At 44.2% G+C, this 13,037-nt stretch overlaps 1 protein-coding gene across 3 annotated transcripts in view; it reads left to right on the plus strand.

Moving 5' to 3' along the window:
• The window catches only part of btbd7 (BTB (POZ) domain containing 7), a 28,877-nt gene that overhangs the window by 12,189 nt on the left and 3,651 nt on the right, over positions 1-13,037 (plus strand). For 2 of the 3 annotated variants that reach the window (XM_077555401.1, XM_077555402.1), the window contains exons 3-10: positions 2,003-3,139; positions 8,394-8,602; positions 9,626-9,701; positions 10,164-10,324; positions 10,410-10,553; positions 10,765-10,954; positions 11,710-11,888; positions 11,979-12,383. In XM_077555401.1, coding sequence (XP_077411527.1) covers positions 2,003-3,139; positions 8,394-8,602; positions 9,626-9,701; positions 10,164-10,324; positions 10,410-10,553; positions 10,765-10,954; positions 11,710-11,888; positions 11,979-12,383 — 2,501 coding nt within the window. The remainder of the gene's footprint in view (positions 1-2,002; positions 3,140-8,393; positions 8,603-9,625; positions 9,702-10,163; positions 10,325-10,409; positions 10,554-10,764; positions 10,955-11,709; positions 11,889-11,978; positions 12,384-13,037) is intronic. The other variant, XM_077555403.1, reaches the window with a different exon arrangement.

A 13,037-nucleotide genomic window follows, 5' to 3' on the forward strand; every position in this document is an offset into this window, starting at 1 on the left:
AGACCCTGCTTCCTCAAAGGAAGGCGTGTTGGTGGAATTGAGGAGGTCTTCGAAGTACTCTTTCCCACCGGTTCACGACGTCCCGAGTCGAGGTCAACAGCACCCCGTCTCCACTATACACAGTGTTAACGGTGCACTGCTTTCCTCTCCTGAGACGCCGGATGGTGGACCAGAATTTTCTCGAAGCCGTCCGGAAGTCGTTTTCCATGGCCTCACCGAACTCCTCCCATGTCCGAGTTTTTGCCTCAGCGACCGCCAAAGCCGCATTCCGCTTGGCCAGCCGGTACCCGTCAGCAGCCTCCGGAGTCCCACAGGCCAAGAAGGCCCGATAGGACTCCTTCAGCTTGACGGCATCCCTTACCGCTGGTGTCCACCAGCGGGTTCGAGGATTGCCGCCACGACAGGCACCAACCACCTTACGGCCACAGCTCCGATCGGCCGCCTCAATAATTGAAGCGCGGAACATGGTCCACTCGTACTCAATGTCCCCCGCCTCCCTCGGGACAATGGAGAAGCTCTGCCGGAGATGGGCGTTGAAACTCTTTCTGACAGGGGGTTCTGCCAGACGTTCCCAGCAGAACCTCACAGTACGTTTGGGCCTGCCTGGTCGGACCGGCATCTTACGCCGCCATCGGAGCCAACACACCACCAGGTGGTGATCAGTTGACAGCTCCGCCCCTCTCTTAACCCGAGTGTCCAACACGTACGGCCGCAAGTCCGATGACACGACTACAAAGTCGATCATCGAACTACGGCCTAGGGTGTCCTGGTGCCAGGTGCACATATGAACACTCTTGTGCTTGAACATGGTGTTCGTTATGGACAGTCCGTGGCGAGCACAGAAGTCCAATAAGAAAACACCACTCGGGTTTCGATCAGGGGGGCCATTCCTCCCAATCACGCCCCTCCAGGTTTCACTGTCATTACCCACGTGAGCGTTGAAGTCCCCCAGTAGTAGTAGAAGTAGTTCTCTCAAATAAAAATGAAAAGTAGTCATCTCAGCAGAAGAGGACAGTGGCTGACTTTTTCAGACCTTTGAGGAGGGAGAAAAGATCAGTGGAAAAGATGGATTTATTTTTAAGGAATCGGCCGATCACTGATCCCTGATCGGCTGGACGATCGATCGGTGCACCCTTGCTTTGGAATTGTGGTTCAACAGAATATATTTTAGAGAACAAATTCATGAACTGGGCCCGGACAAAAATTACGTTTTATTTAAAATATTGCCATGGTCCCAATAATATATATTTATACATTTTTAGGGGGGGGGGGGGGGTTATGCTAAAGCATACAGAAGGCTTTGATGCAGCCTCTGAACTGAAGATAACGTTCAAATCAATGGTAGTTTTTACAAAAATGGCCACCAGGTGGCTGCAGAGTATAAGAGATCAACCAGGGTTGTGCTGCAATTAGGCTTTTTTCCCCGTGTTTTAAACAGATTTGTGAATAATGAAGAAACTTATTAGCTACATTCTATTGCAAATTGCGGCAAACAGAAACAGATAGAAATAAAATGTTTTTTCCTGACGAAAGAAGAGACTCTAATCTTTCTTTTGGTAGGTTCCATGTTTTTATAGCAATAGAACACAATATTCTGTGGGCCTTGCAAAGTAAGTCATAATCCAGTAAAACAGCCGGGAGCAAAGGGGGTTGCTTCGGTAAAATGGCTAGGAGTGAATGAGTTAAACATGGACCAGAGGAAGAAAAGGAGAGAATTATGTGAGGACATTAGAAATAAATTACAGCACGTTGAAGGTAGAGGCTATAAGACCATCACAAACTAGCTTGGTGTTCTTGTGACTACGTTTGCACATAGTGAGTGCTAGTTCAGGGTTCCATCCCGCCTCCTGCTGGGATGGGCTCCAGCACGCCCGCTACCCTAGAGAGGATAAGTGGTTTAAAAATAAATAAATGGTGTTTGATGTGTCATCTTGGACTCAACAATGCACCTCAGTGTCACTGTTATCTATTTTAAGTGTGTTTTCTTGTGTATCCCTTCTAGGGACCTCATCCTACTCACAGCAGGGATATGCATGGGAATCTAAGCTTTACAGCCTGGAGCATGGCCATGAGCGCCCCGCCGACAGGAAGAAGAAAAGCCTCGGCCTGGCCACCCTTAAACGGCGGTTCATCAAACGAAGGAAGTCAAGTCGCTCGGCGGATCACGCCCGGCAGATGCGCGAGCTGCTGTCCGGTTGGGACGTCCGAGACACGAATGCCCTGGTGGAGGAATACGAGGGTACGGCTGCCCTCAAGGAGCTGAGCTTCCAGGCCAGCCTCGCACGGGCCGAGGCCCCTAGCTTGCCTCGGAATCTGGCTGCCCTTTACCAGCATAAGTACTGCACTGACGTGGACCTCATCTTCCAAGGAACGTGTTTCCCAGCGCATCGGGCCATCCTGGCTGCTCGCTGCCCCTTCTTCAAGACTCTGCTGTCCTCATCGCCCGGCTACGGAGCCGAGGTCCACATGGACATTGAGACGGCAGGCATTGACGTGCCCATGTTCTCCGCGCTTCTGCACTACTTGTACACAGGAGAGTTTGGAGTGAGCAGCGCAGAGGATTCCAGGTTGCAGAATGTGGACGTGCTGGTGCAGCTCAGCAAGGAGTTTGGCACACCCAACTCCCTAGAAGCAGATATGAAGGGCTTGTTTGACTACATGTCCTACTATGATGCCCTTTTGAGTTTCTCTTCAGACTTTGAAATGGTTGAGAGTTTCAATGAGCGAGGCGCTGGAGCGCCAGCTGCCGTCTCAGGAGGCGGCGGGGGAGCAGGCACCCCAGATGAGGACCTTCGAGCTCATAAGGCGATCCTCTCTGCACGCTCCCCTTTTTTTAGAAACCTTTTGCAGAGGCGCATTCGTACAGGAGAGGAAATGACGGAGCGCACGCTGCAGACTCCGACCCGCATTGTGCTGGACGAGTCCATCATCCCGCGCAAATATGTGCAGGTGATTCTCCACTGCATGTACACAGATGTGGTGGAGCTGGGACTAGTCCTGCGTGGTAGCCCCTCTGCGGGCAGCCTTGGCGAGGTACAAGCCTTGGTGTCAGGGGGCCGGGGGGCCAGCACACGCACAGAAGAAGCCATGGAGCTCTACCATATCGCTTTATTCTTGGAGTTCAGCATGCTGGCACAGGGTAAGTCATTATGATCCGGTTAACAGAACACATGCGTACAAATTAATAATTCATGATTATTCAATCGATCAATCGATTTTGCGTTAAAGTGTATCACAAAAGCATTTTTTCCCCCTGATCACTCTTTATTACCCGGTGATTGGTGTTTATTTCGTACTTCGTATTTGTATAGTGATTTAAAAAAAAAGGGGGGGGGGGGGTGATGTTGTACTATGTTACCGGTTCAGTCATTGTTTTTCAGAGTAAAAACAGATGTTTGCAAATGTCTTATTTTGATTAAACACAGACGATAATCAGCCTTCTTTCATGAAAGACTACAGAAATTAGTGAACAATTACTGTTGATGTGCTGAAATCAGAGAATTTGGACAATTTTAAATAAAAAAAAATGGCTACAAAACAATTATTCGATAATTAAAATAGATAATCGATTACTTGTCGATTAATTTTGACAACTATGTCATTATGTCATGCCACACGAGTGTTTATCATTTTTTTTTTGCATCACTGTGTTTCATCTTGGACTGATTTGTTTAAAAACTAGCTCTCTGGCCTAACCTTTTTGTTGGTATCTCAAACATGAATGCATTGAGGGTTTGTTCCACTCCAGTTAATGTTCCACCCTTCAGGGCAGATTAATCTTATGTTAAAATATTCCAAGTATGACTTCTGCTGTCCAGACTGCAGCTTGCCGTCTCAGGTCAGAGGTGTTAAAGTTGCAGCAAGATGGAACCGAATGAAAATGTTGACAGTAGGAATTGATGCAGTATATGGGTAATAATGTGGTATGTTGTGGTCATACAGTATCATAATACCCAATATTTAATTGTGTTACTTCGTTTATAGTCTACTATATAACATGAAAGTCTGTCTTTGATCTGGTAAATTTGATGTCCTCTAACTCAAGGCAGCTTCCAGCTACTTCCCTACTTCATACTGAGAAAAGTCATTTGAGGTGATTCTGGCATCACTTACCCAATGTACTGTATTTATTGCCTTTTACAACTCATATCTTTGGTGCAAATAATTTTTTACAATTTACATAAAGAGCTATTGCACATCGTCTACATGACATGGAGCTTTTTTATCTTGGGAGTGGCAGCTAAATGCATCTTTATAAGTGGTAGCTGTGAAGACAATGTAACGTCTTACGTAATGGGCTCTACAGCTCTGATACGTAGACTGAAAAGTCTCAAATCTGTCGACTACTGGCGTGCGGGCGGTCTGACGTAAACAAACGCAGTCAGCTGATCACACAGCATCTCACACCCTGGAGATGTGCTGTCACTGTCATCCTGACAGCTTTGCCGGTGAGCAAGCAAATGGTGCCATCCAACACAGCTCTCCCGATTCAGAGGGTATTTTTATCTCCCACACCCCCCCCCCTCTCCCACTGAGCTGTGCAGCACTAATCAGTTCCCATGAAACCTCAGTGAGGAATGTGGCGAGATAGTTGAGGTTCGCCCGCTGTCACCCTGTCCAAATTGCCATCCTCGTCTGCTCTGCAGCTTCCTGTTTATTCCCATTTTGAAGTCCCGTTTTGCTCATTTTGAACGACAGCCCTGCTGCACACCGTAAGGTGTCATTTTAAAGTCTGTGCTGTCTGTGGCTTCACTATAAAATGAATGGTGGCAGCTGACATGGCAAGAGTGTGATTCTGACTTTCTCCATTACGCTCCGACTTTCTCCACAGCCGCTGACTTTCGAGTCAGTGTCAGAATTATTACATTGCAGAGTGACAGGCTGTAATGGACTGGTACTTTCCTTTCCGAGCGAGATGACAGTACATGGAAGAAAGCTTGTTCCAATTCTAAAAATGCTTAAGAAAATGGCCTCAATGCAACTTTTAACCCACTTTCTACATAAGTTATTCCCATCCTTTACGAAAGGATGTTACCCATCATAATCCTCTAGGGCACCAATATTTAAAGCAACAGTCCACCAATGAAGTTTACTAACTGTATGCAAAGACGCTCGTGAGTGCAAAAGAAAGGAAAACGCCTGTGTTAAGGGCTGTTAATGTGTTTGTTTGGGGACTCCCGGTTTTTGGGTGAAATGTAGAAATGAGTCTACTGATCATTTTTTATCTTTGTTTCGCTGCCTTTTTTGTCTTATTTTGCTTCACATACAGTATATCATTTCCTCTCTGGGTGTTTGTAAGTCATTGATTCACATTTAGCAAAGTTGCTTTCAAAGAAAAAAATAAGTTATGGGGGTCGGAGGGGGAGGGGTTTCTAAATAGGTGATTAAAAAAACGTTTATACACCCTATGGAGCCAATGTAAGAGTAGTTTATTATGTACGGTATATTATAGTACAGTATTGATAGATTCATTGCTAACAGTGGAGGGTGGGGCTTTTCCTATGTTCTAAAGGAAGCGCCTTTTTCATCTGGCCTTGAGACAATGATCTTTTTCCGCAAAGGTTAGGGAAAGGTGATGAAAAGGTTAGAAAGACGTTCCGAAGAGAGCTCCATTACTCATTAACTATTTGTCCAACCGTCATAAAACTTTGACGACATTTTGAGAACAAGTGAGGTACAATGACCGCCAAAGTATTCTGAAACCAACCTATAGGGGACGCCAAATATCAAAGTAGAAAAATCTGTCAGATTTGGAAAGTGCATCTAGTTATGATTTATCTTAAAACTTTCCTCGATAAGCTGTACAAAATGGCCCTTGGACCACTGATGTATGTGTCATTCATACCTAGAAGTGAGCTTTGTTGCAATGCAGTCTGCCAACTGTGTGAGTCAGTAAATTGCACACACCCTGCACATTAAGGACCTTTTTCCCCTTTTGTTTAAAAATACACGTACATGATATTATTACTTATGTTGTCATATTAGAGTAGCATTCTATAGTGCAGTTGTGTGAGTGTCAGTGGAGATGTGCTGATATCGCCTTTTTTTTTTTTTTAACACTGCCAGAAGTCCTTATGACAAATGTCAGGCCAGCCAGTTTCACAATTCTCGTAAAACAATATTTTGGCTCTTGAGACCAGAGTGAAGCCGTTTCAGTGGACACCAGGTCTCTTTAGGAGGCAGCAGAGAGGTTTATTTCAGGAGACGGATGAGGAGAATATCCTCTCATCTGTCACGCTGTCATCGCCATCCCGTGCACGCTCCTCAATGGCATCCCGTTGCTGACTGTGTTGTGAGAGTGCGGCATGGAGGTGTTTTCTGCAGTCGCCGAGCGCCATCATCCGTCTTTTATTTATCCTCCAGACATGTTTCCCTTTATGATTTCCACCTCGCCTAGCTATCAAGCAATATTAAAAGCCTTATTAATTTTTCAAGTGCCCTGCAGAGAGGGCCAGTGTGGTTTTGTTCGTTCCTTCCACTCGCCAACGCTGACCATCCAGCCTCTTGCTTGTGGTTGCAGCCTGGTCCACTCGGTGGCATTGCTTGAGTGATCCCCGCGCGTGATTTACATCCACAGGCTTGTTTACAAGCCATTGAGTGCGGTCTGCATTTAAAGTGATTTTAGCGGTTGTGTCCTCCATTAACAGGAGCGCCGCATAATAACAAGTCAAGTTTCATCCAATGGAATCGCTCAATCGTACAACAGTTGTGTGGGGTTACCAACTGTGGAGAGTTCATATTGGCTGTAATGGCAAATTTTAATTTTCAGCTCATAATAAAAGCGCTGTGTCTTTAGATTGGCGGCTGCTGTGACTTTTAATGGGCTAATGTGGAGCAAAGCTGTTGGCTGCAAGTGTTTACTTTTGTGCATGTGTGGCCAAGGATGCACAGAGCTAAAATACTGAAGAAGACAGACGGCAGGGAAGATTGTCAAAGACTGAGACACAGCTGGCAGGGAAACTAGAACAGTCATTTAGTTTACAGCCAACTAAAAGGCAAAGTGCCATTGCTTTTTGTTTCGCTTTTCCAAACTATTCTGGGTTTTCCCCCTTCCTTCCAAACAGCTGTTTCTGTAACTTGCTGATAAAACTAAAAGAGCCTTAAGTGCTACAGCTCATCCATTCGTTTGTTGGAACTGCATTCATTTATTTTAATTTGCATAGACTGTTAAGTTGGGGGAATGTTAAGAAATTAATTTTCAATGTATGTCCTTGAACACTTTGAAGCATAGGTGCAGCATATGGACAAAAGTATTGGACAGGAACTTTCAGTCAAACATAATCTTCTCCATAAAACTGGTAAACCTCCACTTTGTTTGCATGTCAAAATTACATACCTTGCCTCAAATAATTTGGCCACAACTATATGGGCAATGCTGTAATAATATTAAGTAGAAACATGGCAAGATTTCCCAAAATTGACAGTTTAAGTCTGATTGCCATTTCAAACTGCGCAAAATGCACCTAGAATTTTGAAAATCAGATGATGGGTTTTGGAGAAATTTAGTTTTTTGTGTTGGGAAAAAAAACAAACCTTTTTGGATATTGTATTTGTGTAAAAATATGGAAAATAGAAAATCTGGTTTAAAAAAAACACCTCCAAATTAGAGTAAAACGGCATACCTCGACTATTTCTCAACATTCTCCTCGACTCTTCGCCCTTCTCCAATTGAATGACAAGTTTCAGTTAAAAATATTCACCAATTGCTCGTACAATCCAAAAGTCCAAGATATCAACGGGTCAAAATGATCATGATGCTCCAAACCTCAACACTTGCCCTCCAAACTCAACTAGCGCAAATGGATGATAATTGATTAGAAGAGCTGAGTGGGCAGTAGAACAGGTCATGCACTTGTGCAGTCTTTTTTTTTAATGAATGTATTTCTTATGGAGGGTTTTTAATGAGATTTGAAGTGCTCGTTTCATGTTTTTTCGAAAATCCCACAAAGATGGCAGATTCAAGGGTGTTTTAACAATACTTTTGTCCATTGACCTAATTTCCCCCCCAATGCATGTTTAATCCATGCACACTTGTGTGTACACCTTTTCAAAGTGCGCGTCACGTTTACTCAGGCTTCCATGGTTATTCATCATGTTTTTCGAGAAGGCAAAAAAACTAAAAAAACACATCAAGCTCTCAAGGCATTTCTGTGGGTCGGTCTGTCGCAGAGTTAAACCACTGCCTGCTGTTCTGGTATGTGCTTTGATTTAAGAAACACAGCAAGGAGGATGTGGAGGTTAGTTGAAAGAGAGTCCCTGAGTGCGTGAAAAATACTGACGGGTGCTTTTTAGCATTCAAATGTTTTACCTGCAAATCTTCTTGACTCCAATCCTTGAAATGATGACATCAAACTCTGGCTCACTGGCTTCCTTCTCACATTGTCGTCCCACAGGCTGCGAGGACATTATTGTGGAAAGTTTGTCTCTCGACTCACTCGTACCCATCCTCAAGTGGAGTTCGCAGCCATATGGCTCCAAGTGGGTACACCGGCAGGCCATGCACTTCCTCTGCGAGGAGTTCAGTCAGGTTGTCACCTCAGATGTTCTCTATGAGCTTGGCAAGGAGCACTTTCTCAGTGCAATCCAGTCAGACTACCTACAGGTGAGGAAAGCATAATAAATTGTTAAAAAAAAACAAAAAAACATGGATTCTTCTAAATAATATACATACATTTATTTTATACTCTTAAGTTGTTCATTTGTTAAATGTTAGGAATCTTTCTGCGCTTGTGTGAAAAGTAATACACCATCATACCATTGGCAGCAATAGCCACTGTTCCTCCTCATTGTTAGAAAAAGACAACCGGAAAGTTTTTTTCGGGGATGGGACATAAAAACAAAAAATATGTGGACAATGTGACATATTTGTAAATATAACCACAACTTTTAATAGTTGCTCCCCAAATTCCTCAATGGTGACGCTTTTCCAGGCCTTTCATTGCAGTCACCTTTAGACAATTTAAAAGCAAATAAATTAAAATATTCTCCAATGATCTCAAACCAGTGTGCTTTTCTCTTACCGAAAACTAAAGGGGAGGTACTGTGATGTGACAATTTTTTTTTAAAGTTACATTTGCAAAGCATTTCACATATGAAAATAAGGTGGTCTGCATAAAATGGTTGTAATTCCTGAATGGAAAACGTCTTCAATGAAAGCGGGATGTCTACACTTTAAACACATCCTATTTAAAAATCCTCTGTGGTGATGTATGGATGCAAAATCCAAATCTCTGTCAGTGTCCAAATAGTTGTGGATATGACCATCGGTCAGCTATTTCTCACCAAAATACCTCTTTCAGAATCCAGTGCAGCATTTGCAAATTAAATCGCTTCTGGGTGGTCATCAGTTGTGCCAAGCTACTTGGGCCTTTGGCCAGACCGTAGAGGTGAAATGTTGTAATCCAACTACACGAGCCAACCGGGTTTGCACCTTGCTGGAACACTGTCCAAACGTGTTGCACTGTCACCCTATCCTCATTTAGCAGCTGTTTTTTTCTCCCCCCTGACAATATCTGACCTCCTTGTCCTGATAATTATGTTGTCTCCCTGCATCCCTCCTCCTCCTCCTCCTCCTCCTCCTCCTCCTCCTCCTCTCCCTATCGCCACGTCTTCGTCTCATTTGCAGGCCAGTGAGCAGGACATTCTCAAGTATGTTGTTAAGTGGGGCGAGCAGCAGCTTATTAAGAGGATGGCAGACAGGGGTAAGATAATACACTCTATAATTATCCTCCGAGCACAGCCCCTAATGATTCTGAGGGCATTTCACACTTACTAAAGCCTCCAAAATATATTTAAAAGGATATCAAACATTGACTGAATTTGACCCTAAAAGAAGAGCATTTGCCACACATTTTGTTTCTTTGAATTCAGGGAAATCATGATCCTCTCAATGTGATCCTTCATAAGCATAAAAAAATGACTAACTGATCTTTTGAGGTTTGATAAGAGAAAAAAAACAACTCGATTCACTTTTTGTAGCACAATGACAATAAATAATAGAGGAAATGGAAGATCATTTATCCTCTTCGAAAGCTAAACTAAATGGCAATGAACCATTTTAAGCTGTAGTCGTCATAGCAACTAATTTGATGTAATATAATGACTTCTGTATATCCATATGCTTTCATTTTAAATGTGGCTGTCCATGTTCACATTTTGGCCAGAGCCCAATCTGCTGAGCGGCACAGCCCACAGCGTCAACAAACGTGGAGTGAAGAGGAGAGACCTTGACGTGGAGGAGCTTAAGGACATCCTTTCCCCCCTCCTGCCCTTCATTCGAACCCAGCACATTTTGCCCCCACACAGCGACGTCCTCTCCGACGCGGTCAGCGCCCCTTTCCCCGTCTTTTCTGACCACTTTCTGCATGTCTGTATCATGGTGGTCTTACGCTCCCTGTTCTCGCACACAGCTCAAAAGGGGTTTGATTAGCACCCCTCCGTCAGACATGCTGCCAACGGCCGAGGGGGGGAAAGCCAATGCTTGGTTGAGGCAGAAGAACGCTGGCATTTATGTGCGCCCTCGCCTCTTCTCTCCGTACGTAGAAGAGGCAAAGGTAGGACACCCGATTGATCGAGCTTTCAGATGACGGCACACGTTAGTTTGAGAGCACCGTTGTTGCTACGCTTGCTCAAAAATGTGATTCTGTAACAATTTTCACATTCGCCGAATGAGCTGTAGCTGCGTCGATGAACATGCCAACAGCCCGGATAGATTCATTATAAGCGCTTTGAAACCAAGCTCCTATTTGCCTTCTCTCCATTCAGTTGGTGCTGGATGAAATGATGGTGGAGCAGACTGATCTGGTGCGTCTGCGACTTGTGCGAATGTCCAACGTCCCGGACACCCTCTACATGGTCAACAACGCCGTGCCGCAGTGCTGCCACATGGTTAACCATCAGCAGATGACCGCTAACTCGGTCGCCGCTCCGTCAGTTGTAGCCAATGAAATCCCAGGTAAGCTCTTAGTCGGAGAATCTTCGTTTCTATATTGTTTGTTTCCTTTCAGGTTGCAGTGAACATCACGTTTGTCGCAAGAGATACATTCCAGACCCTCCTGCAACACATTTTTTTATCTGTTCTAAATATACAATAAAATCGTTTTTTTTCCCAAGTTTTCATATTCTTGTTAACATAAAAGTGGAAAAAAATATTAAACTATTAGTAATAAACTATAGTAATTTCATAATAATACATAAAAAATAGTTTTTCTGCCACTAGATGGCATAATTGCATTTGTAAAACGTTGGTGACAGCTCAGTGCTTTTTTCTTTTCATAGTAAGATCTATCTAATCTTTAACATGAAGTAATGTGTAAAATTCTGCACATTTAAAAAATTGTGAAATACAACTTGACCCCAGTCTCCACAAATCTATGCATTATTATTAAATTTATTACTTTTAAATTTTGACGTGGACGTGTCTGCTGGGCTGCAACTGGATTTTTGGTGTGAATGTAGCATTATAGAAAACACTGCACATACTGCAGTGTCTATATGACTCTTCTTTCCTAAATGTGAGTGCATTACAGTAAATAAGAATACTGTAAAAGCCTTTAAAAAAAAAATATATATATATATATATATGTATATCACTTCAAAAAAATTTATGATCCTCAGGGGAAACACTGAAGAGATGAATTTCCTCAGTTGCCTCAGCATAGATACTCCCAGTTCTCCAGGATGATTACATTTCACGTGTCCGTCTTGCAGTGCCGCAGCTGTCGGTGGTGAAGGAGATGATCCGGAGGCTCCAGGAACTGAGACACACGGAGCAAGTGCAGCGAGCGTACGCCCTGAACTGCGGCGAGGGCGCCATCGTCAGCTACGAACTGCAGTTGCGAGTGCTCCGGGAGTTCGGTCTGGCTGACGGAGCCACCGAACTTCTACAGGTCAGGGGGAAAGCCAGTGGAAGAAAGGGGCTGCAGAATTTCAAGCAAATAAAAATTGAGTTTGTTTTCTATTTCATTTTGTCTTTTCAGAACCCGTACAAGTTCTTTCCTGACGAGCGATTCGGAGACGAGAGTCCGATTCTGGCTCTGCGCCAGGTGGGTCGATGTCGTGTAAACAGCAGCCCAGCCATGGACAGCATGTTCACAGAGCTGGAAGGCGTAGCGGGCTTCCACCTGCCGCTGCCTCCCCCGCCTCCCCCCTACCACCCCCCTGCTACACCCAGCCACGCTCAGCTCAAAGGCGCCTGGCGACCCCGCGTTCCCATGCCGACCCCCACCCGTTCCTTCTCCTACCCCTGCAACCGCACCCTTAGCCAGCGCCATGCGGCGGCCAAGCATGGCGGCTCGGACTTCTCCTCTGTGCCCAGACCCCAACCCCCAGACTGCACCGAACCGCAAGCTATGGGCCGAGCCTTGCTATCCGAACAGCAAGCGGTGAGTGCGTCTGTTCTCTGCCATTGGGTCTTTGAGCTGTGCATTAGTGCAGGGCTTCCCAACCTTTTTGGCCACAAGTGACCAGATCGCATTGAAGGAGACATAAGTATAACTTTTGCAGAGGTGACAAAAGTACTCGCTGTATATACAGATACTTGTGTAAAACAAAAACAAAAAGAGAGAGAGAGCCTCTCTGGTCCACTACTGTGATGGGTTGAATACAGAGGTCAGATTTTGTGTAAAAGTGTGTACATGACAAATCTTTCCCATTCTGTTCTATTGTAAAGGTAGAAGTACTCATTTAATTCCAATACTTAGATGACGGTTAAAAAAAAAAAATGTAGTTAATTCCAAAAGTTAAAAGTTCAAATAAATTTTTACTATTAATACCAATAGAAAAAAAAATTCCAGTAGGGATAGACCGAATATCCGTGCCGATATTTGGCATTTTGACAAATATCAGCATCGGCCTTTTTACGAATCTGAAGGCCATTTAAAGCTGGCATCCCACATAGCGGTGAATACTTGGGAAATGTAGCAAATTTTCGGTTTTCATCAGGATTTGTAAGATGTTCACAGACAGTTTTTACGAGTACTTGTTGCAAAGAAATTTTGAACATGTTAAGACAATTTTTCACTGTCTGCGAAGATTTT

This window comes from Vanacampus margaritifer, chromosome 1 (genome assembly GCF_051991255.1).
Source record: "Vanacampus margaritifer isolate UIUO_Vmar chromosome 1, RoL_Vmar_1.0, whole genome shotgun sequence".
Classification (NCBI taxonomy): Eukaryota; Metazoa; Chordata; class Actinopteri; order Syngnathiformes; family Syngnathidae; genus Vanacampus; species Vanacampus margaritifer.